Here is a 25,182-nt window from a genome sequence, read left to right on the forward strand (position 1 = left end):
AGCTTATAAAACCGATTTCCTATTACAGCATGTCAAGGTCTTAATGGGATTTTAAAAACCTGCATACCGCATTTTCTATTGTGTATCAAATTTCAACCAAAAGCTCCACAAAAAATTTAGTTTGATTAATTTTTAATTATCACTTTTCTCGCCTACCAGAAACGAAAGTAGTCTGGTTTTAAAAAAAAATAATAATTAACAATTTTCTCATCATCAGCAGCAATACGAGATGTTTTCCTTAATCCGGTGGTAACCGAGGAAATGAAACTGGTAATGATTTTTAAATTATATAACACAATATCATCTCTTGCGGAGCTTATACAGTTGGAAGAGAAGCGGAAACCGTGAATGGGCGATTGAAAATTAAACTATACAAGAACAATAAGCGCATAAAACGAGATTAAATCTGTGAGTGTGAATAATTTGTTTAGTTGCTCCTAACTGAAATTATCTCTTAGATCAAAAATGATAGAATACCGTATAAAAGTTCTATTGTTGTTAATTTTAGTTTGTCTAGGATCATTTCCTTCCAGGTTAAAGTTCTTTTTATTTCAAAACATTATTGGAGATGCTAATCTTTTAGAATGTAGGCAAATCAAAAATTTGTATGACTTGATATCCTAATATTTCATTTTTTTTAAGGTTAAGCATTTAACTATATTTAGTAAATCGGCCTGAAGAGTAAAGTGAAATCAATATTAAAATACATAAACCTCTACTAGGAAGATCACAATCACTAAATCATTACCACACCACAAGATTGTGTAAATTAAGTAGAATTTTAATTGCAAATTACCGGAGATTTATGAATAAGTTTGTACTATCACTTAGTGAAAACGCAACCTAATCGATGGCAAACTGAAGGGCAAAGACATTAAAGGCTTCAAGGCTTTAATTTATAGTTTTATGGTCAAGACTTCTAAACATATTTGCGATTTGTCAAGGGAAAATGATAGCTAAACATTCCACCAGCTCAATATAATTTATTTGTATAGAAAGCCAATTTGTTATTTGTATAACAAGGTTTTCTAAATCAGCGACAAAAATGCAATTTTGGAAACACTGCATTTTTGAATTTAGAATTATTATTTTACATTATCAAAAATTAAATAATTTGTAGATGATTAATCGTACAATAAACCTATCAATAGTAACAGTTATTAGCGAATTTATTATAGTAGTTTTTCATCTGAGCCACCTACTGCTATTAACATTATAATGGTATTATTATTTATTAATTGGATTTTTAATTTATTTCTTCTATTGACAATCTTTCGCACTGTAATAGTCGTATTTCTAAAACGAATTTTTTTACCACCTCTAACTGCGTAGATTCAAGAATCGATCAATATTGATTTACTTACTTTGTTAATAATAAAATGTGCCTTTATGTTGAAATTTCAATTCAACAAAATGGATGTGAATATGATTCAATTTAGTTCCTCATTATTGTTTGTTACAATAGTAAATCCTGTTAAAACAGTAATAGGTTTCAAGGTAAATTCGAATTTATTGATTTTTCTAAAAGATTCTTGCAATTTAAACACAATTTCTTATATTTTCAAAAGTTACAGGGTGAAATTTTTTTAAATATCATGTTTCCTTTTCCAAAAATTACTTTATTTAGTTTTTTACACACTTCCACTTAAATCACTTTTCGTCGTGTTTTTCATATTTATGTTTAATTTACCTCAATTCGATACAAAAAGTGGTATAAATAAGAACATTTCACAGATTTTTTCGTCCGTCTCTTAATTACCCACACCAATCATCTCGGCTTTCACCCGAGCGGCAAATCGACATAGAAAAAAAAGCGATATTTTTAATTTAAATTCTTGAAGAAGAAAAACGTTATTTTCGTAATTAACACCTCTACTAAGCCTCAATTGCATTAAGCCGATAATTACGGGCTTTCTTTCGGACAAATGGGATACTAAACCGACGCTGAGACCCCAAACAGCGTTATTGCCCAACATGTTAACACTCACTTTAATTTGTAATAAGTACTTATTATAATCTCGTTAGAGGACCGATTAATTCGGGTTCAGGTGTTGATGGAACCTGCCGCGATATCATCACGTTTGCAGCCTGATTTTTTTGTTGAGCGTTTACTTCCTTTTTACAAAGAAGTGAATGTGGGTTTTCCTGGGTCTGTGTGTAAATAATAGTATATTAAGGGCCAGTACTTTCACTTCAGAATAATTTTATTCCAGAGATAATCACTATACAGGGTGGTCCAGTTTTAAATGTCAATAATTCACCAATCCATAGCCAATTCAAAAATAAGTTGACATGAATTTTGTCATTTTCCTGAAAAATGCTTCCTAAGGAAAATACAGTTCTTCAAATTTCTGTTTTGTCGTAACTGTCAGACCGTTGAAGCAATTTTGATCAAATTTGGAACAAGTACTTATTAAATTAATACTCATTATGAATGACGTTTGCCAAAATTCTCCAGTAGCGTAGATTCAGGAAAATGGTTTTCATGTTTTTGCCGTATTTTCTAAGTCCTTGGATATTTTTCAAAAATTACAGTTATTTTTAATTTTATTGTTCACGATGAAAAAGAAATTATCTCTTATAAAGTTCTGATTTGAAACTTCGTTTACGAAATAATTCAGTTATTACGTTCAAAGACCCAAAACTAACCCAACCCAACTTAAAAATTGTCTTGGAAACGGAAAATGAACTTAAGAAGCTTAAAAAAATTTATTTAATCCAGTTTTCATAGTTTCCAGACAAACTGAAAGACTTTAGTTTTGAAAATTGACTTAGAAAAGATAAAACTTGTGTTTGTAACCAGTTTTCATACAAATCAAGAGACTTTTATATTGAAAATTGACTTTAAGACAAAAAACTACATTTTCTAGAATTTTTGACTCCAAATCATACATTTAAACATTAAAAATTGACTTGAACACCAAAAACTGACTCTGAACTAATGAAAAGTGACATCAGAAGCTCAAAATTTGCATTTGAAGTAAGTTTTCATAACTTGAAGACAAATTTGAATATTTTAGTCTTGAAAATAGTTTTAGATACTGGACATTGACATTAGATTCACGAAAATTGTCTTGAAAACTAACTTTTCGTGCTTTTTACTTTGCTTTTCATTTTCTTAGAATTCTGGACTTTAGTGCTTCAAAACTGCTTTCAGCTTAGAAAATCGAATTTCAAGACTATCTTTACCAAGTTATGGACAAAGCAAACTTAACAAACAATTTTTACATACTCCACAGACTGAAAATGTCATTCCAAGCTTTGTCACTATTAAATCGACTTCTACTCAGTGCTAAAAATTCGAGCATTTCTTAAAAATCAATCATAAGTTTTTAGTGCTTTAAGGCTGCTTTCAGGGCCTCAAATCGAGTTTCAAGACTATCTTTACAAAGTTTTTTACTGATCAGGCATAAAAGCAAATTTGTACACTGTCCATAGCCTTCACTATTAAATTGACTTCTACACTCATAGGTGCAATAAGTTGTAGCATCTAAGAAATTCAGACTGTTTTTAGAGCTTTTTAAGATTGACAAATCGAGTTTAAGACTATTTCCAAAAGTCAAGTTTCTTCAGTAATAAAAGTAAAAAATTTTGGTACCAAACGCGATATTAGTCTTGAGAACTAATTTTTAGAAATGAAATAGTCCGAAAATTTAATTTACTTCTAGACTTGTTCCAGTCCAGAAAATTGAGTTGTACACCAATTAAAGTCCTGAAAATAGACTTTTGAACTCTCTTTAGTCGTAGTAAAGTCAGTTCTAGCCTTAAAAGTCAACTTTTAGATTGATTTTAGCAGTAAAAAATGAGTTTCATGCACAATACAATCTTTGTCTTGATTTCCGGACTGTTTTTAGTTCTTGAAATCCAGTTTCAGACACTCGACCAGGATGTCAGTATGAGAAAGCGAATTATAGGACTATTCCTAGTAGTAAATAGCAAGTTTTTAGACTATTCACTACAAATTTGGACTCTCACAAGTCTTGAATGTTCAGTTTTACATTATAAAACGATTTTTTAAATTGAAATTTGTAGGACTGTATCTTCCTTAAGAAACGTTTTTCAGAAAAATTACATAATGCTCAGTAGCTCAGTCAACTTATTTTTTTGATTGGCTATCGAATGGTGAATTATGGACCATTACCACCCTGAGTGTAGACATTAGTTCGGTGATAACTGATAAAGTGTCCACGTCTTTAAGTTCCCACCTATTTCTTGGAAGACCTAATATCTTAGTTCCCACATTACTTCGTTTTATGGCGCTGATACCATTATTCAAACGTGACACCTGTTTCCTTATGTAATTCAATGTAGTACGTGTTGGTTTTATCTTTAGTGCCTAAGATTACACTTTTGTACCGTTTTACTCATCGTGCGACTCGATTAAGTTATTAGTCCAAGAAATCGGCGTAAATACCACCGACATGGTTTGTTTGTCTCTTTTTTTGCCGTTCGCCAAAAATCTCAAAAACAATATGAGGAATGTTCTCAGGCGCGCTGAATCTGTTTCGTGCAAGTTTGTTTCTCAAGCAACCGAAACCGCAACCGGGTCTTCGCGAAGAGAAAGATTGAAGATACCGGAAAAAGCGTACCCGACATTGCGGACCACAAATTATTAAATAAAATAGATTTACGGTACCGGATCGGTACCGCCTCCGCGCGGACGGTACCAATTAATTCGCTCTAATTAAATAAATTAGGCGATCGGCTACTGCAAAAAGATCGCACCTAGATTGTTGGCGATGATACGCATGGTCAGGCGTGATAATTAGCTAATGAACCTTGTCGAAAGTGGTTAAATTTATTGACGGTAGCCGCTGTTGCTTTAGTGAAAACCAGTGGCGTCCGCCGTTAGTTTTTCTTTGCTTGTAAACAACTGTCTTTTTGTAAAGACTAACAAATTGAATGACTACACAAATTGAAATACTAACAATGGAATACCGATTAATAATATTAAGTATGCAGATGATACTGCCCTAATGGCGCATTCACCCAAAGACCTTCAACGTCTTGTAGACAAAGTAAACCAAGTGGGTAAACAGTTCGGACTGACAATCAACGCATCTAAAACAAAAGTGATGGCCATTACCCGACAACCTGTCAACTATGTGATCAGAGTTGACAGAAAAAGCTTAGATCAAGTGTTGCGTTTTGTTTATCTGGGTGCCACCCTAACCAAAAATGGGATTGTGATGAGGAAGTCAAAATACGAATTGAACAAGCCTAAGACCACATTTGTGAAGCTGAAAAATTTAATGCTTGCCCGTACTCTCCCAATGGCACTACGTCTTTGGGTTGTGTGCAGACACATGGTCGATAAAAGTAAGGACCCTGAACCGTATAGAGGCATTTGAAATGTGGACCCTTCGCAGACTCCTCCGCATTCCATGGACTGCTCGCAAAACCAACGAAGAGGTGTTGAGGATGGCTGAAGTTCAAAGAGAGTTGCTTGGAATCGTCAAGGTACGAAAGATATCTTATCTTGGTCATATTTTGAGAGGCGCGAGATATTTCATTCCAAAGTTGATCCTGCAATGCAAGATAGAAGGTAAGAGATGCCGCCACACTATTCCGCCAAGCAGAAGATGGCACCCTCCAAATGACACAAGTATACGATTAAGGATCGTCAAAGTGCGCGTATGCACAAGGCAAAACTAGAAGAAGAAATGATGAGTTGCTCCACTGTCCACAATAAACTGTATCTTATTACTAGTTCCACTTGTTATTGCTTCACTATTTTCATTAAAACTGCAAAAAGCTACTTCTTCTTCCTCTGCAATATTACATTTTCCTTGTTTGAATTTCAGTTTCCTGCATTCTGATTTTTTGTGTCCTCTTATACCACAATAATGACACTTGTATGGAACATTTTTACTTGAGGTCGCACCACTTCTATAATCAGGAGATGCATAACGATTTGTAGTTGATGGTCGTTTGTTTACTGGCTGATTTCCTGGATGTCTATATCCTTTTCCAAAGTGTTATTTTTCTTCATCTCTTCTATCATAAAAAGCATGTGGCTGTGATGTATCTTTTTATGGATGGAAGTTACTTTTTATCTTTTTTGCTAACTAATTCATTTTTCAACAAAAAACTATTTTTAGAAGAGAAAAACAGAACTAATTATTTTAATACAAGCTCAATCAGCAACAAAATTTTCAGTTTTTGAAGCCACCCAGTACAATCCCGTTTATTCAAATCAAAAAATCCACTCCAAGAAAATCAAACAACTCTCATATTTACCCAACAATGTTTTTTTTTTTCGGTCAAATTGGTCTTTGATTTTTCTTGGCTCTTCCCTAAAACAAACGATATGAAGCTGCTCGTGTTGACAGAACCTATACGCATACACAATTTTGAAGCAGAAACCTGATTGCGTGTTTTCTCATGCGTTCCAATGGAATTAAGCAGTTTACCAAATACGGTAAATTATCGGGAGTTTAATTAGAAATTAAATATCTCGGAAACCGACAAACGGCCCCGTCTTCACCAATCCTGGTCTGAGTTTGAGTAGTGGTTTATCCCAAGTTGAATTGAAATATTTCATTGAAATGTCCATCAATCTCGCTTGATAGTGGGTTTAATAAGATCTTGATTTGCACTAGTTTGCAGGAATGTTTTACTATATGTGGCTTTTAATGATATCTCATTCCTAATATGGTGGAGTAGGTTGTATTTTTTCGCTTAATCAGACCAACACAAAGTCAATCATTCATGTTTTGCTCTACCTGATTATCCGCCTTGTAAATGGTTTGATAATTTCTTCAGTTTTATGTCGCACTTAATTACCACAACAAAACTACAGTGTGGTTCTTAAAAGTTGACCATCACGTGACCAAAGAAACTTGTAACCTATTCTTCTCTATCACACGTCATTGAAACAGTATAGTAGTGCTCTAGTTTTAAACCTAACCCTACAAATAAAAAAGTCTTGACTTGACTTGACTTGTCTGTTAAATGGCTCTGCTCTCAGCAATTTGCCAGCACGATTACGTAAGAGGCTCAGAAAGTCGGGCCTGTGCCCCTGAACCTCTAGAATCTTCACAAAAGTTTACTTCACAAACACAAAAAGGTCTAAAAAACTGCTTAAGGGCACGATCCGAGTGAAAGATATAGTCATTCCTCGTGGAAACTATAACCGTCACTGTCACATCCACGTGGTCCTGACCTAGGTTTTCACCCTTTCCGCCTCTTGGAAGTGCACCGCACAAGACAATTCCCCGTAGACCTTTAGGAATCGACTTTTCCACTTAGAGGCCCCACATTTCCACTCGATCGGCTGCGGAATTCGGTCGTCAACTTCAAATTTCTCTGAACACCGTTTCAAGAAACGTGGTTTCTTAGCGACAAAAAATGGCGCCCACGAAACAGACGTGCGATACGTTTCAAGTTGAAAATCGAACTGAAAAAAGTCAATCTAACCGCAATTGGAACGTCAATGTCGTAAATCATGTCAAAAGTCAAAATTGAAGGTGGAGATTATTATTATATCCAATAGCAACGCTCATAGTTAGCTACGTCATACTACCCTTCCCGCGAAATAATCATTTTAAATCTAATCAGGAAACGACAACAAGTTTTATTTTTGGTTGAAAATTGTAAAATATTATATTTTTGCACTTATTTTAAATGATAAAAACTATTGTTTTAACTTGTGGGACAGGCCCATTTTTTATCGAGCACTTCTCCGGTAATCTAAGCGTCAAATTAAATGCCATTAGAGCTTTTCAAATTGGTTTCTAAAATTATATTCATCACTTTAATGATGCCTGAAAGTGGTTTCTCGTATTTTATCACGAGAGTGTAATTGTTTGAAATAACGTTGTCTGTACCGACAATTTTCGGTTTTTGACAGAACTCAGTGGCGTACTCAAAGTCAAGCCCCATAACGTTCAAGTAGTTACCGTTTTTTTTTTTTTCATTAAACGTGATTACCACTTGTAAGTGAACTTTAAGCATAACGTGCAAATTAACGAGTCCCTCTTTGAAATTAACAGTTTTACAGTAAAATTACCCGACGCACCTGAACTAGTCTAATTACTACAATAGGAACATCCAGGCCGGTGAAAAATACCGATATTATATAGCGGGATTCATATATGTAAAAAATGGATATTGTAGTTTTTTGCAAGGAAGTCGACTATTTTCTATACTTATACAGGGTTGTCCACCACGAACACACCAATTCATAACAAATTTGTAATTTTTGCATATCAGAAAACGTTTTTACCTTGCTTTTTGTGTTTTGTCGGGTTAAACCAGGTTAGTTCTAAGAGTGGATGCAGCAAAACGTCAAAAATAATGATAGAAGGTGGTCAAAATCTGGCCTCAAAAAATTAATTTAAAAAAATGCAAAAAGTAAACGTTTTTAAACCAATTTTATCTTGTTCGTCGTCTAAAATTAGCACAAATTTGTATAATGTTTAAAATAATATTTCAAGTAAATAACATAACACAAACGTGCCCTTGCCTATCAAAAAAATGAACCATTTACAGAGTGTTTCATTTAAAGTACGTGAGTAGATACCAATACCGTAAGTGAATTTTGAAAATGTTTGCCACCCTGTATTATTAGCAACCAATAATACTATTTCTTGAAAAACTGAAAAATTTACATGTAATCCTATTAAATTAATGAGTTTTCACGTCCACTAATAAACTATTTGTGTAGAGTAATTAATCACTTTCAGTGTGAATGTCACTTTTTGCCAAGATGTTTGTTAATGCTGATTAGTGATAAACCACTTTCTTATGCGGAATTATCAAAAAATACCATACAAATGCAATTTCTCATGCAAATACGAAACATATGAAATAAACCTATACCTCAAGTAGTTATAAATAATTCATTTTGGTTTTTTAGACTTTAATATGTGCAGATATACCATATTTATAGAAAGCCAGAAATCTTAAATCTTCTTCTTCTGCGTGTCTAGTTAATGGATGTTTGCGATCACATTTGTCCATTCTTCCCTATTACGTATGGTATGCATTAGTTCTTGCATTGTCGTCAGTCCTTTCCACTGCCTAACGTTGCGGAGCCATGTGTCTGATTCCCACAAATTCTTGTGGCTTTCGAGTAATTATCATAAATTTAGTCTTGTTGGTGTTGATATTGAGGCCCATGTTCTTACTGCATTCCCTGCCAGTCCCAAGCATATCCCGCAAATCCTCTATATTATCTGCAATTAGAACTGTGTCTCCCGCATAACGAATATTGTTGACCTATACACCATTCACCTTAACGTCCACGTTGCGTTCTTCTAGGGCTTCCTGAAAGATGGCTTCAGAATATAAATTGAAGAGAAGTGGGGAGAGAACACACCCTTGTCTGACCTCTCTACCAATTGGTCTTGCTTCTGTGAGATTGTTACCAACTCTGACTTCAGCCATTTGGTTCCAGTATAGGCTTTGAATGCAACGGATGTCTTTTTGGTCTATGTCCAATCTATTTGTTGGACTCTGTCGAACGCCTTTTCATAATCGATGAAACACAGCATTATGCCCTTTCTATGAGAAATTGCAGTTCTGAATCAGCACTTGAGTCGCAACTAATGCTTCTGTCGTGCCTAGCCCTCGTCTGAATCAGATGTTTCTTTCGCACTTTATTGATATTCTGTAGTGGATAATCTTCAGTGTGTGACTCATGAAGCTGATTAGTCTGTGGTACTCACATTTTGTTGTATTGTTCAGGAAGACAATTATCTCAAAAAAAGTCTTTGAGGAACATATTATACAAAACAAACTTTGCCTGTATATGCAGCTAACATGCGCTCTTTTGGCTCGTAAATATTTTTTTGGGAAAAATCTCACGTGTAAAACATTTACGGTTTAGACCGAATAAAAATTCGAACGACGAACATTCTGATGCGGGATTATCGGTCAGTCCGCTGCGGTTGAGCAAACAGACGATCGGAAATCTTTCCCACCTCGACCAATTTATCAAAATCAGTCCAATTCCGGCTCGAATCACATCCACGGAACCCATCGACCACTAATAAATTCCTGATGGTGGTTTTTCTGCATGACAGAAACTGTCGGACCGAAAACATTTATCATTTCATTAAAATAGTTTTCTTCGCGGAACGCCGAGACCACTAAAGTGTGGCGTGTTTTCAGTCGTTTAGATTTTATTTTACAATCGTGTTTTCATCCATTTAAACGGCTCAGATGCAAACTGGTGCATAACCGACCAACGTAAATGATGACTGGTATTTACCCAGTAAAAGACCAACATGGAAAAATGTTCTGGTAGCCGACAGGCTAACGCCTATAATTCTTCTATAAGCCTTATATGGCGCATAAAGGCTCGCACGATGTATATCGTTTGAGATTTATTAACTAGCCGTTAACGCGTTACACGCTGTATATTCACTTAAATTGGTCATTTTCAGATGTCACATTTTGGTCCAGTTGTGATTGTCGTGTCGTCAATGATTCTGATGACGACTGTTGGCAGAACGATGGCAGCGCCGACGTTTCCCTCCACCAGCATGGAAGGTCATCGTCAAGCTAAAAATTTGCCCTTCTTTGACTACGTACAACCGGAAGTCGACTATGATACGTACTCGTCTGAAAATGACGACTATGTTTCCATGGCTCTGGAAGAAAACGAACTGAGTCGAACGATTCCTAGCAGAAAAAGAGTCAGACAACCTACTTATGAGAATTCACCGATTTACTACATCCGACTTCCTCCACAACCGTACATGTTTGTACCAGGTGAGTCAATGAATATAGAAACTGCGGTTTTCAAAAACCGAAATAATGCTCGACACCCTACTTAATAACACCTTGTATTGTTATTATAACTGACATGCAATTCTTATAGGTCTAGGCTACATGTCACAACCGGCAACCAATCCAATGTCACAATTTCTGAACATTCCGGTTAGTTTCGTGGCAAACGGAAAACCGAGCAACATCTACCAATGGACGGGCGGCATCGACATTCCCACGGCCGCCCCACCGTTACCGCCCACCACCCCCAAACCCAAACCGAAACCGGTGAAGAAGCCCCTTAAACCCGATTCCACAATTCACAGGTTACCAGGACAATTTACGTTTAATGGTCGACCAGACGATATTTACGTGCTGAGAGACAGTTATAATTCTCTCTACGGGGATGTGTTACAGAATTTATATCCTTAAAGACACACGTGTACTAGAGTGAAAGAGGTGTTATATCGTTATATTATTGTGATTTGTTATTTGAAGTTTAAATGACAGCGGTGCAATCAGTCAAACGTCAATCTGAAGTTGAACGATATGGTCTACATGTGCAGCATTTGCGTAAAAGCACTGTATGTGATTGGTCAAAAAAAAAGCAGCAAGCTGAAAGCTGCTTTTTTTGACCAATCACAAACTACCCATTATGTTGAAATGTACGTAAATGCTGCACATTTAGAATTAAGAATAATATATGGCAAGAAAACAAAGTAGAAATGGGATGATCCAATAATGTATCTGACCAATAAAGAAGCATCATTCAAAGTTTGTATCTTCTATTATTACGTCATTCTATTTTACTTTGAAATCTACCTTAGTGTTGTTAGATGGGTTTAAGACAAACGATTTGCAAGGTTATGAACTGTCAAATTTTGATAGATAATAACGTGAAACACAATGTAACATTTCAACAATTTATTTATGCTACTTTTTTTGAAACACTGTATCATTGCTCGCATTATAGAGTTTGTTCGTTTTCCATCCTTCGTGACGTCATTTGACAGTAGATTAAAAGTTTTCTTCTTTTTGGTCTCCTGTCGAATTACCTCACAAGACGTCATTGCTATTGGATTCACTGTCTTATGCGCAATGTTGTTTTGTCAACTTGTTTTTGTTACTGTCAACTTGTTTAATCCTGCTAATAAGTACACGGTGTTACAAAAAAATTATATTCTTTAGTAATTGAGTACTAGTATTTGATTAAATTAAAAGCTAAAATAACGTAGAACAAAATGACATTGCAAACAATGCTTATACTATCCTGTTAAAGAATTTTAATAAAACCAAATATGTATTTATGACGTTTTGAGAAAATGTTGAAGCCTATCCCTACATAAATTTTTAAAATTTTCCAACTACTGGATAACACTATTTAACTATTTTAGAAACTTTGTTTTACATAGAAAAATCATCAACTGTATTTTGAGACACCCTCTGTTTTCGTAACGTTCTAGTACTGTTATTTTTTAAGCCTGGTATTGTGTATGTATAGGTATGTTAATTTAAATTTTTTTTAAACGTGGGAATGTTGTTTGATATGTCGGTGCGTGCTCGTGTGTAGACTAAGTAATTAGCCAAATATTTGGCTTTGAATGTTAATTATACATGATAGAATGCGCATAAAAACACTTAGTAATGACGTAACATGAGACCGTTTGGCAAATTATCGAGTGTCATGTATCCTGCTAAATTACTGATAGAGATGAATTTATTTACAAGTAAAGTTCCATGTTATGTAATAAGTATGTGTATTAAGAATAAGAGAAGCAGATTGTTAATTTATTTTTTTTTAAGTTTAAAAAAAGACAGATATAAATATAGCGTTATTTATTATAAATTATTTATTAGGTATTATATATTTTTTGTACTTTAGTTTTGTTTGTGTAATAATTGTTATTCCTGAACCCCATTAAACTAACTAACCAGCTGCAATTACAAAACTACAAGCTATCCTGGTTCATCTTGTCTATCTTCTTCATTCTTCAGCTATTTTGTTTTTATACTACTACCGTCCAGTGTTGGTATACAAGTCTTTTGATCTCGATGAACGATCATTTAATTAACTACCGAATTGTGCCAAGTCATCAACGAATCCTTCAGCAAGGCTATATTAAATCCTCAATCAATCATCCACTTAAGACAGATACCTACAGCCTATACAGAGCATAAGTCTTTGTTTATGGTGTATGTAGGGGAAGACCAGAGCAATGTTGGCCTCCTAAGCCAAAGACTTCAAAAGTCAAAGAAAAGTTATAAAACCTAATTTACAGGAGAGAAAAGAAATAGTTGGTTAGAATTACTCTAACTTAAGTCCGATTCTTAAAACTTGACCATCACGTGAGGAAAGCCTACGTAGATACGTATTTCTGAGATCAATCGATAGTACTGAAGTAGTACTAGTACTATTTGAACACATGACAACTGACATTTGACAGTTAAAAAAAGAGAATGTCTGAGCTCACACACACTGCTTTATTTATATCATTTCATTGATCAAAGTTATTTTTAATTATGGTTTATGAGAGCGTATACTTTATGCATAAAGGAACGATAAAAATCAACAAATATTATATTCCATTAAACATGAAAGCAATAAGTTTGCTCCTGTAAAATGTTCCGCTACTATATTAGTCCGTATTAGTTTTATAAATTAATTAGCGTTCATTATCTGATTAGGTCAATCGATATAATATGCTACTTTGTTCCTAAATATTACAATCTGACATTCAACTTTTTGCGTTGTCATACATGTTCGCACCTTCTTATTATTATTATTTTTTAACTAAACGACGTGCTTACTAAGTAGTTTGTATAGAAGAAGTTAGTCCATTGTCAGAACTAATCAATATCGTGATGTGTGCTAAATAGCAAATAAGCGCTTTTGCGTCTTCTGAAAGCCAATTAAGGTTTTTCGCCACATCATTTTGGCCAAAAAAAATGCAAATCAGCAAGTGGAACGACCCTGAAGGTCGTTTGCAAGTTTTTTTGAAATTTTATATTCATTATCCAACCGTATCATCCACTTTTTTTCAGTCAGATCCATTTTAGTTAAGCGACAACTTGATTACTGATCGATCTTTTTGATCGGCAATTTAGATTGTTTCTTTGATGTGGATTTTTTTTAACAATTTAACACATACTCTTCCTTACTTTTATCGCAAAATTTAGATAGTGTACTCAAGGGTAATAAGAGCCATCCCAAATATACACGGTGCTTCTAGAAGGTCTGTACAAGATGCTATGACATATTCCTGACATCAAAATAAGCAGATTTAAAGCAACTTACCTTAGTCTGAAATTCCTTCGTTTTCATTTTGTTGCATATTACTTTCAATTTGGTAGCCAGAGGTTTTTTGAGATGCGAAACTCAAATTTAGACACTTACAATTTGAACAAATTCCAGAAATTCACTCATGTCATTAGTTCCAAAAGTTTTCATTGATATTTCGCGGTTGCCAGCTTGAGCGGTGATTTAAAAAGTTTTGTTTTCGTTAAGACAAAGTTAAGGTCGGGAATAAAGCATTTTTAAAAAAATAATTTTGTTTTTTGCTACCTATAGATGAAGAAATCGCCCCCAGTATTGCTCCGTCCGTATCAGTGCAAAAAAATTGTTTTGTCTATCAATATCTTTTTTACGAGAGCATTCGGCAATATGGCATCAGTGAGTGTTTAAGGTTAGCAAAGGACAGAACATATTAATTGACAACTGACATTGACAGTGCTTCAGTTGTTTACCGATTTGACAAGACTCACAAGAGGGAGGTTAAGCTGGTAGAAAGCAAAATATAAACAAGAGCGGAAAAATTAAATCAGTGTGTAAAGACTGTGTGTGTTATTTTCTTGATTAAGGTAAGCAGCAATCAACCTTCTGTATGTCACATGAAACATCTATCAGTCCCAAAGTCAGCCGCTGTTTGCCTTCACTGTACTGTTTAGACATTTTCGGTTACCGAAAATATCAAAATATTTGCAAAACACAAATATAACTTACACAAAATAATAACCTAACCGATAAATTTAAGTTGCAACGGGAAAAGTTTGAAGAAACTGTCAACAAACGTCAAACAACCAAAATTATGAATTTTTAAATGGCGTTGCGGACAGCGCCAACGCCGAATTTTAAAGATTGGTTAAAGAACATACGTTAATGACGTCAAAATTCTATCACGATCAGTTTACAACTAAATAGACAAGGAACGACAGTTATTACGTCACTGCCGCTAGCCCTGGGAATCCTGTGATAGACTTTACCTGTTCGACAGCGTCATATTCTACAGTTTGTTCCAGTTTTGGAAGTAGTTTAATGCGCTCCTATGCTGTTTTCAAATCCACTTTCACACTCCGAACCAACTGCGACACTGTAAATTCAACTTTTTAATAAGTTTTACGGTATTTTGTGGTGATATAACTAAATAAACGCACTTTTGAATTAACCTGACAACTAGAAAGCATAAATTTAAATTAGTAACACACCCGCCCTCTTGTGAACGTAGATGTAAGTTGATAGTTTGCCTATGTCAGATGTCAGCGTGTCACTGATTTTGACAGCAGCCGGAAACAAAAACATGTGTTTTCTGTTCACGCCTGCTCAAATTACTCGACACTGTCGTTTTGAGTAGTATTTTTTGAAAATTGTTTAAAACTAGGTGTATTCTGTTTTATTAATAACGTTACTGTTTTGTCCGATTTATCATCGTAACTTTGGAAAAACCGTTAGTGTAAAGAAAAACTTATTGGTTAGGTCCACAAGAAACTCGGAGTTGTTTGGAGCAAAATAAGTGAAGTTTGGATCGCCATTTTGTTGATTACCTTTTTGGAAGCACACACTCTGATTTGAATCAAACCCGGATTAACTACCCTACACTCCCCCGAGTGTACAAAAGAGCAAATTTCGCCAAATCCATTAATTTAAAATTTAATTCCTTTTTAAACTGTGGAATGTCGTCTTTAGAGTTAAAAGACGTTGATTTTGGAGAGCACGGTGTTATTTACGTCACATCAGGTTAGTTTTACTCTATTTGATAAACCTAAATAAGTTACTAGCAATAACTTTTAGACCAACTACAGCAGGAGTGCAAAGTTTTGGAGTGGACTGTTCCAGCTGGCAAGGCCTTATTGCAGCTCCTTCCTGAGCAACTAAAGGCCTTTAACTTAGGAAAAATATCTTCAAAACGAAGCTTGTTTCAAAAGATTTCAAAAAAATTAGCGGAATTAGGCTATACATTTACTGGGGCACAATGTGAAAACAAGTGGAAGACTTACAAGCGACGTTATTTTACTAAGTTTGATAGATTACGGCAAGGTGCTCCAATCAGACCTGGAATGAGATTCAAAGATGAGTTTGACAAGTAAGTATTCTTATATAGTAATCAATCAGTATTTCAAACACACTTTTTTAGAGAAATTGAACACTGCCTTAGTATTGAGAGACCTTCATTTCGAAAACATATATTAGCACAAAAGAGACGTTATGGCAACTTAAATATTCCTCCAGGGTTTGCTACCAAAGAGGAACCAACCAGCTCCAATGATGAAATTGAGTACTCCCAGGACCAGTCAGACCAAGAAGCCTATATGATAAGTGATGAAAAACTCGTAGAAATGGTTCTGAATGATGACAATAATGATAACTCTAACATAAGCAAATATTTACTATCTAATGAAGAAAATTCTAAGTACCAGCAAGCAAAGGGGGATAATTTAAACCAGCAAATTGTGAAGGAAATGGAGTCACTCAGAAATGTAGTGGAAAAGAACCTGGATGTAACTTCAGAAATTTTAAAAACTCAAAGTTCAACTCATGAGCAAATTTTGATATCCTTGGAAGCTATGGATAAGCGGGAAGAGGAGAAGCTGGCCTTGGAGAGGCTGAAAGTGCAACAAATGAAAATTCAGAACAGTTTAATAGCCAAGTTAATACAGAAAATCAGTAGTGGTATTTCAAATGGCAAGTAGTGTCCTAATTCATATTTATCTGGATGTATAATATAATAATTAATAAAATTTGTGATAATATATTAAGCATTACCATTATTAAAATCCATTTTTAATAAGTTGTATGTTTTTCCTTTATAATATTCTGGTAAGTATGGGTCTGATGTTTCCACAACATCTGCAACACAAAATAGTGAATTTAAAGAATACTATATCATTGTATATTATTTAGAAAAAATGTGCTGCACTATACAATTGTAAAAATAAAACTACATTTAGGGATGCATAACATTTATTAAAACAGTGAGCAATTTTGGTTTGTACATTTAATAAAGATATGTGGATATTTAAAGCTCTTTCAAATTCAGCTCTATAGACATCAGGTATAGGTACAATACTTACATTTCAATACCGATTTTACCGGTCCATACTAATTAAAGGTATAAACTTAGTAACATTTACTAAAGAACAATATATTAAGTAGAAACACCATTTAAGTTTAATTGTGTATATTTCAGACTTAAACAAAAGTGTTTTTCAGTTGACAGTCTATTTAACTCAAGATCATGTAAAAAACTAACAATTATTAATTTGTTTAGAAAAAGCATTTTGTCTTATTTTCATTCTATATAATTGCTACTATAACAATGAACTGACTGTATAAAAGGAAACTAATATAGTTTAAGCCAGAAGTATGACACAATATTTGTACATTCTACACTGGTAATTTGCTTAAAATTTCATGTCTAATCCGCCCTAAAATATTAAAACCTTACAACAAAGCATAAAAAAAATATTTAAGGAATTTCCAAGGTTTATTTTTTGATTAAAGCCTTGAAACTATCATAATTACTAAGTTGGGGGTAAGAAAAACTACTGTAGGTAGATATAACCACAGACTTACTTTTATTGTCCTTAAATTTCGTTAAAAGTCATAAACCCCTATAGGCTTGTTTGTAACTAAACATACAGTCTTTGCTCCTACTTACTATATAAATTAATGTAATTTTGATTGTTTTTTTCAGTTATGTAAGTCCACATCAATTTTCAAGATAAAAAAAAACAGTTTAAAAAAAAATGTAATTAAGAGAAGTTGAGTACACAATACTACTCTGCTAAGCAATAAATTAATATATCATAACTTGCATACACCACACAATAAATAAATAGAAGTATACTTGGAGATAATCTCTCTTTTATAAAAGAATATACCTTAAAAAACTACTCACTCCATCTTGTATACATAAATGAGATTATGACTGACATGTCATACACTTAAACAAGAGAGGTAAAAATAGTCTTCTGTTTGATTAGGCTACATCAAATCAATACTCCTACCATAATAAAATCCTTAAAAACAACAAAAATCAACCTACTTAGCAACAACAGCACAATGAAATCACCACTTATCTATCTCTGGGTGATAAATGGCAATGTGGGAACCATACTGCAAGCCAAAACATACAAAATCCCAAAATACAAGTTTAACCTTGCAGTTTTCTTTGGCACTCCATGAATGTCACTTGATCGAAACTGTTTTTCAATTTTAAATGCCCCTGGTAAGGTTACTAGTGGTAACATAAACCATTTGGAGTATTTTAAGGTAGCTACCATAAACATGATATAAGGGGTGAACAACAAAAATGCATATAAAACATGAGAGGCTGTGTGCCCTATAACAATAGCCAAAGTTACTATACCAACTTTCTTATCAGATTCTGAGTCTCTAGTGTTGTTGCTATGCAGAATTGCTTCAGTATTCAATGCTAATGGAATAGCATAGTACATTGTGGACCATTCAACATAACCAGTTTGAACCAGAAAAGCAAACAACACAGAAATGGGGCCAAATATTACCAAAATCAACACATCACCTAGAGCAATATACTTAAAGCCTATGCCTCCAGTGTACAAAAAACTGGAGGACAGTCCTCCAAAGTAAACTAAAGCTAAGTGCTCCATTCGAGCTGGTGAGAAAGCTGCTGTAAAAATAAACCCAACACATCCACAAAAATACAGTAAAGCACCTAAAGAGACTACTTCATCTTTTGTTAGGATGTGATCTACTAGGATTCGATCGTCAGACTTCCGGTTGTCAATTCCTGTAATAAATGCTAGTGCATTTCCCAGCTAACACTAAAATTGTCACTTCTTACCTTTAACATAGTCAAAGTAAGTGTTGACTACATTTCCAGCCCCATGTACTGACACTATAGTGAAAATAGTAAAAACTAAAGTAATATAGTTGAATTCCGATGGTCCAGAGTACTTGTAGGCTATGGTAGAGCCCAGCAGAGTTGGCATTAAACTGGCACTGAGTGACCATGGTCGTAAAGCTAGAACATAGCTTGATAATTTCATTAGACCCGACTTGGTTCTAGGTGGTGTTGGAGCGGTGGCAATTTTCTTAACATCTCCGTTAGTGGCCCCGTTTCCTTTTAACAGTGTCTCTGATTGATCTGACATACTTTTGAAACGTTTTCTATGAAAGAGGAGGCGATGTTGCGTTGAGCAGCTAAAGCGGATAGGAGTTAAACACGGTCGGTTACAGTTGCGTAACTATGATAAACCGCACTATAGACTCGCATTAAACGTATTTTGCAAATATTTGATTTTTTTTAATACAATTTTTCTAATGACAACATTACATATTAACACTTAACCTGGAAATCGGTGGATAGTTGACGTTTGTGCATGTCATTGGTTATTACGTCAAATCGCTGGAAAAATATCTCAAATGTCATTTGGTAACTGTCAAAAACCTCTTCCTTTGTAGATAAGAACTAGCGATGTGACGTACAGACGTAATTGGATGATTGATTACAACTTAGGGTTGTTAAATTTCATGAAATATGCAAACAAACAAACCACTGAGTTGAAATTTCACCAAAGTGGTCATGAAATTTCGGATGCCATCTGAATCACAAGCACCTGAAATTAATTAAACTAATATTCATAAAATTTCATACTAATCATAAAATTCTAGGTGTCGCATATCGCATAGTTAATAGAGTTGATTTTTGTCAAGGCATTGCATAGTTTCATTCGAAATTTTATTGAAGCCTTTAAAACAAAGTCTCAAATATTGCTATTAGAAATGAACATTAAATAGACTTTTTTTCTCTGTGCCAAGAATTGATAATCAAATTCAAATACTTATCGAGTTTTGAGATTAGAATGTTTTTTTATTTTATGGTAATCAGAAGTTTGAAGTTGAGTATTATGACATGACATCAATAAATGACATTTGTCAATAATTATTCTTTCTTAACTGAAACAATTATATTCAAAAAAAATTTCATGAAACTTTGATAAACCATAAAATTTTTGAAATTTCATTGACTTTTTATTGAAATTTCAGATATATCCCAAATATAAGGGGATCGCGGAAAGATTCAGAAATTTCATTGTTTCAATTTAAAATTTCCAAACAACATAAAATTTCAAAAACATTGACAGTTGAGGGTAAACCATAGCCGATGCCGAAGAAACTTCGCCAGAAGACTAACTGAAAAATTGACCTTCATTATAGAGCGCCAAAACAAAGTCAATTTTACTATTAAATTAGATTTTGTCAGATAAAATGTTTTTAGCGCAAACAAAATTTAAAAGACAAGCATTTACCCATCTCAATTTTATTTTTATCAAAGAAAAAGTGTTTTCTGGTGTACTAGAAACTATTATATTCTTATTTGTAAACGTAAAAACTACTCATTACCAACTTTTTCAAGACACTGCAAAATTTAACCATTCTGTGAATCCAAAAAATCAAACTTCAATCAATCATGAGAAAAACAATTTATTCAGAGTATACAACTTAAACCTACTAGACAAACTTAACACGGAAAACGAAAATGGAAGAAAGTAATGGAAAATTTGTAGTACCCAACCAGTCCTAAACTCCTAAACATACAAACTGTGGGTACGTTTTTTAAGGGTTATATTTTTAGCCTTATCACCCTGTAACAAGTAAAACATAACTTTGTAAGTAGTAGTGGAAAACCATGGATTTAGTTGGTGGCATTGAAAAACTCTTTGCTCTGGTCCACGCTGGGTTTGATGGTTTTTTTACCGGGTGTCCAGCCGGCCGGACATACTTCGCCGTGCTCGTCAGTGAATTGGAATGCCTGGACTAAACGCAATGTTTCGTCAACTGACCGACCCACCGGCAAATCGTTGATGGTTACTTGACGCAAAATTCCTGAAAAATTACATTAGTCAACAAGATAAATCCAAAAACTGCAAAGGTTAGAACTATTTAGTTTAAACAAGAGATAAAAAAAATAAAAATAGAAAAAGGTCTTTACTTACAATTTACAAAATTTCTTATTGTAAAGATAAACAAAGGCCAAATTTAAATTGCTGCAAATCCCCATTCAACTTACGCCCATTATTACAGAAAGCAAAAAAAACTATTTCTGATTTACCTGCATGCATTACATACTGCTCGAAAAAATATCCCAACAAATATAAACAAGAACAAAACTTTGTCAAACTTGGCGCCGGAACTAGTTATCGTGCGTTTTTTAAGTTAAATTTTGTTTTATTTAGTTTTTTAACTGTCTTTCAACTTTGAGTTGCATTATAAAAACGTTCTGCTATATTTGTCTAAAAAAGCAAAAAGATCCTAGCGCGAGTAAGTTAACATAGTCTGCAATTTTTTCCTCTAGTCTCCACGGGAATAACACCTCATTCTATGTGAGCAATATAAACAACAATGCCGATTTATGAATGACTTGCAAAGTCTGTTTTCAGTCAATGGTTAGAACTTACCTTTAGGGTCAATGATGAACAAACCACGGAAGGCAATACCAGTCTCTTCATCCAGAACACCGTAAGATCTAGCAATGGACAAACTCTTGTCAGCCAAAAGAGGGATGTTCATTTGGCCTAAACCGCCTTGTTTACGGGGCGTGTTCACCCAGGCCAAGTGGGAGAAATGGCTGTCAGTTGAACATCTACAAGACAATAGAAAAATCATGAATGCTAGGAACAAAACACAAGAGTTTTTATTTCAACTCACCCAATTACGGCAGTCTTGATTTTCTTAAATTCCTCAACGCGGTCTGAGAAGGCGATAATTTCAGTTGGACAGACAAAGGTGAAGTCCAAAGGGTAGAAGAAGAGGACAACATATTGACCTAGAATAAATTTCAACAACTTTTCTTAATTAACACAGTCCGGTCCGGTAATGCCGAAAGTAAATAGATACAATCTCGCTTATTTTAAATAAAACTCTGTATATTGTTGAATTCTTTGATATTTTAGTGAGTATCAAAACTGATATACCCTTTGAAAGTTTTTGCATTTTAAAAACAAATTTGTTGAATGGATAAATAAAAAGTCAAACACATTTTCCCATAACTGATGCACTTGAGAGGAAACATACCTTTGTAATCTTCTAAGCTAATATCTTTAAATTGGCCATCAACAACAGCAGTTCCTTTGAAGGCTGGGGCAGGTTTCTGTAGTGGTGGAGACATTTTTTTTTGTTATAACTGAAACAATATAAACAGTTATCAGTGTCCTGCTTAAACTAATATATGCAGTTAAACGAGGTGTAACAATCAGACTGCCAAGAGAATAATCACTAAAGTGTCATTCAAAAAATTATTGCGAAACCTTGGACAACAATCATCATAGTAAATGTTTAGACAGACGGTTAGCGGTAAGTTTGATAATGGAAAAGCCTGGAAACCAATCACTATAAATTAACAGTTTGTTGATGTTTGCATTAAAACCCACCCAATAAGATTAAGATTGATCACTTTCAAGTTGTAATTTGTAGGGGTAAATACTAAACACACAATATAAAAACAAAAAAAAATAAAGAAAACTAATAGGTGTATTGTTGTCCTCCCTATTATGATAATATTTACTTAATCTAATGCAAGTGGACTGAAAAGTAAACCCAAGACGTAAATGGAAAAGGCAACCTTGGTTTTTCAGTTTTTTTTCCAAGTCACGCAGGATGTGTAATCCTTTACTGATATATTTGTACATTTACTCTTGAAGGATAATTGAAGGATAAATAATATATTAGTCCCTTATCGTAAACGATATCGAACCAGAGACCTTCGGTTCACTTAACTGCGTTAATAAAACATGAAACAAATAGAATTTTTTAGGTGATTGCATAGCTAATTTGATTACAATTCACTAGCTCAAGGTTTGCTTATTAGTTTGGATCAAACATGCGATGTTAAAAATGGATTTTCAATCAATTTGAATTTTTTTTTGTGAGGTAATAATAATTATAAAAAAATAATAATAATAAGCGGGTCAGTAGCTTATGTTAAATTGTTACCAACGTGTTTGTGTGGCTTTTATTCAAAGTTAAAATCTTGCACTCACAAATTGATCAGAAACAATGTTGCCACATGTTAAAAATATACATGTAACATAACACATAGCTTTTTGTTCAAACTTTATATTTTATTTTGTATCAGCTTTAAGATAAAACCAAACATTTAATAAAATCGATTATAGTAGCATTTCCTATTATAATCCTGGTGTCATCAGTTTTGACAATCAGTGGATTAAACTCTTGATTTTAATCTAAAAATTATTATCTTTAATTGAAATCAGCAGTTGTTTTTATTAAATAGGCATGGTTTTTTCCTTAGAATGTAATTATTACCATTATTTACTTTAAAGACTGCCCTTAACTTTACATATAAAACTACTGTCCTTAATAATTAACTCTGAAAAAACTTCAAAATTAGTACTCTTAGGGATCTGTGATAAAATTTAAATAGTGCTGATCAAATATCATTGAATTACTCTTGTAAGCACTTCAGCTTTATTGAATTTCAGTGTACAATTTTGCTATACTTTTCATTACCAATCTTATTTCTATACCTCTATTCTAGAATCCTACACAGCCAGGCAGATAAACTCAATTAAATAATAAAACCGTCAGCAAATTCAATAAATATATTTAGTGATAACTGTTGTGGGATAATAAACTAGTTTAGTCATCTACAATGATGTAATTGCAAGTAATGAAAATATAATACAATCAATAATTATAATGGTTAGTAGGTACTACTTGAAAACAATCAAAAGTGGATTCTTCTTTTCATGCAAATTACAAGTCTGCTAAACACTTTTTTATTGTTTTTTGCATGATAATCAGTATCAATATGTATAATCAATAAAAGGTTGAAGAGCAACTACCTAACTGCAGTTAGGTTCGCTGACCCTTCTAAGAAACTGGTCTTTTAAAGGTTTTAGAGCAAGAACCAGTTTTAGGAACCACTTCTTTGATGTTTGGATAATTCCAGTAGAAAATGCTTATTTATAGTAAGTTTTTAAGTTGCTAATTATTGAAAACACTAGCTCTATTCATATGCAAAAAAACAGCAAAATACCTGGATTCTACTTCTTTTTCCAATACTTATTTATATTGAAGAGTTTATGTTAGGAATTTTTAAATAAAACATGATCTGTTTTTACTGGATTTTTGACAGATCTTGGAACTCTTAAGGCTTACATTATAGCATATTAGTGACATTTTGCAACCAAACTGTCATTCACAGGTAGGTATTGTGATCAAAGAAACTTTTCTCATTTGAAAAAATAATAATAATTTGCAATTTTACAAACTGGGATTTAAAAAAAAACTCTGGGAAAAGGGTGATATTTAGGGTTCAATTTAAAATAAATCAGGAAATTATGAGTTGATATAGGTATTAATAGTAAACTATTGTTTGACCTTTAAACTGTACCCTTAGGACAAGCACCTAACCTCACTTTTAAATAATGTCATTCAGGGTACTGGGTAGTCATTTTTGATGAGAAAATTGAAAATGTATCAACCTGATTATAGATTTAAGTCACCATTTTGAAATTGGCTAAAGGCACAGAGGGAGTTGTAAATATTCTGGAATCTGCAATACAGCTGGAATCTGAAAATACAGAGCTTTACTGTAGCCAAGATATGATATATTTAAAAATCCCGAATTAAAAACTCTCTTTAATACATTAGGCAGTCCAAAAAACTACCTTAGCACGTGTGAAATTGTCCAAATTCCTAAATCTAGATCGCAAAAAAACTACCAAAAGTAGAGGTGAAAGTACAACACACACCTTATCCTGTGTGTGTGGTACTTGGCTCACCATTCCAAAACTAATTACGCTGAAATTACTAAACGCCGCGTCTAATTTAAACGCTTTCAGATCAATACACGTGTTAAAAAACAAATATCCAAGCAAATCAGAACATAATTTGTCAACTTACCAAAAGAATTTGATCGGCTAAAATGTGTGTGCAGCAACGACTAAACTCAGACAACCAATGGCGGCAAATTTGCTCTTTCTAGAAGCCGGTGCCCGGTTCCCAACATGGTTGACCTTCGCGCGACGTCATCGGCGCACGAACATCAAAGTATTTTAAATTTTGAATTGCGCTTTTCATAATTCACTGATACTCATTTCCAGACCACGAACCAATTGTGAATTAGCTCATTTATTTTATAAAAGCTAGATTAGAAAGTAGAGTGGATTAGAGAAATTAAAAAA

At 33.8% G+C, this 25,182-nt stretch overlaps 4 protein-coding genes and 1 long non-coding RNA gene across 6 annotated transcripts in view; 2 read left to right on the forward strand and 3 right to left on the reverse strand.

Annotated features, from left to right (window-relative positions):
- The window catches only part of LOC145738688 (uncharacterized), a 32,476-nt gene extending 19,879 nt beyond the window's left edge, over positions 1 to 12,597 (forward strand). For both annotated transcript variants that reach the window (XM_081993668.1, XM_081993659.1), the window contains exons 2-3: positions 10,392 to 10,719; positions 10,829 to 12,597. In XM_081993668.1, coding sequence (XP_081849794.1) covers positions 10,392 to 10,719; positions 10,829 to 11,148 — 648 coding nt within the window. In that variant the 3' untranslated portion in view covers positions 11,149 to 12,597. The remainder of the gene's footprint in view (positions 1 to 10,391; positions 10,720 to 10,828) is intronic.
- Positions 11,626 to 14,970, reverse strand: LOC145738743 (uncharacterized). Its single transcript, XR_014180846.1, has 2 exons — positions 14,012 to 14,970; positions 11,626 to 11,863 (listed from the first exon to the last, which is right to left on the reverse strand). It is a non-coding gene; the product is annotated as an uncharacterized LOC145738743 (long non-coding RNA).
- Positions 14,971 to 15,293: 323 nt separating this feature from the next.
- Positions 15,294 to 16,778, forward strand: LOC145738682 (uncharacterized). Its single transcript, XM_081993646.1, has 3 exons — positions 15,294 to 15,727; positions 15,782 to 16,073; positions 16,125 to 16,778. Exons 1-3 carry the CDS (start codon positions 15,664 to 15,666, stop codon positions 16,678 to 16,680), a joined length of 912 nt encoding a protein of 303 aa, XP_081849772.1. The 5' UTR covers positions 15,294 to 15,663; the 3' UTR covers positions 16,681 to 16,778.
- A 155-nt stretch (positions 16,779 to 16,933) lies between these two features.
- Positions 16,934 to 19,352, reverse strand: heix (UbiA prenyltransferase domain-containing heix). The gene is made up of 2 exons (XM_081993633.1): positions 18,816 to 19,352; positions 16,934 to 18,761 (listed from the first exon to the last, which is right to left on the reverse strand). Exons 1-2 carry the CDS (start codon positions 19,123 to 19,125, stop codon positions 18,070 to 18,072), a joined length of 1,002 nt encoding a protein of 333 aa, XP_081849759.1. The 5' UTR covers positions 19,126 to 19,352; the 3' UTR covers positions 16,934 to 18,069.
- A 1,090-nt stretch (positions 19,353 to 20,442) lies between these two features.
- Prx2 (Peroxiredoxin 2) lies at positions 20,443 to 25,055 on the reverse strand. The gene is made up of 5 exons (XM_081993681.1): positions 24,902 to 25,055; positions 22,049 to 22,157; positions 21,683 to 21,800; positions 21,433 to 21,617; positions 20,443 to 20,860 (listed from the first exon to the last, which is right to left on the reverse strand). Exons 2-5 carry the CDS (start codon positions 22,140 to 22,142, stop codon positions 20,670 to 20,672), a joined length of 588 nt encoding a protein of 195 aa, XP_081849807.1. The 5' UTR covers positions 22,143 to 22,157; positions 24,902 to 25,055; the 3' UTR covers positions 20,443 to 20,669.
- Between the last annotated feature and the right edge of the window lie 127 nt (positions 25,056 to 25,182).

The sequence above is a fragment of the Ips typographus genome, linkage group LG1 (genome assembly GCF_016097725.1).
Source record: "Ips typographus isolate SLU linkage group LG1, UJ_Ityp_2.0, whole genome shotgun sequence".
Classification (NCBI taxonomy): domain Eukaryota; kingdom Metazoa; phylum Arthropoda; class Insecta; order Coleoptera; family Curculionidae; genus Ips; species Ips typographus.

Coding starts and splice junctions, on each gene's coding strand:
- LOC145738682 (XM_081993646.1), top strand. CDS start 15,664: ATGTCGTCTTTAGAGTTAAAAGACGTTGATTTTGGAGAGCACGGTGTT. Junction 15,728..15,781: donor TGTTATTTACGTCACATCAG/GTTAGTTTTACT, acceptor AATAACTTTTAG/ACCAACTACAGCAGGAGTGC. Junction 16,074..16,124: donor TTCAAAGATGAGTTTGACAA/GTAAGTATTCTT, acceptor ACACTTTTTTAG/AGAAATTGAACACTGCCTTA.
- heix (XM_081993633.1), bottom strand. CDS start 19,125: ATGTCAGATCAATCAGAGACACTGTTAAAAGGAAACGGGGCCACTAAC. Junction 18,762..18,815: donor TTACTTTGACTATGTTAAAG/GTAAGAAGTGAC, acceptor CATTTATTACAG/GAATTGACAACCGGAAGTCT.
- Prx2 (XM_081993681.1), bottom strand. CDS start 22,142: ATGTCTCCACCACTACAGAAACCTGCCCCAGCCTTCAAAGGAACTGCT. Junction 21,801..22,048: donor TAGCTTAGAAGATTACAAAG/GTATGTTTCCTC, acceptor AATTTATTCTAG/GTCAATATGTTGTCCTCTTC. Junction 20,861..21,432: donor GTTCATCATTGACCCTAAAG/GTAAGTTCTAAC, acceptor GTAATTTTTCAG/GAATTTTGCGTCAAGTAACC.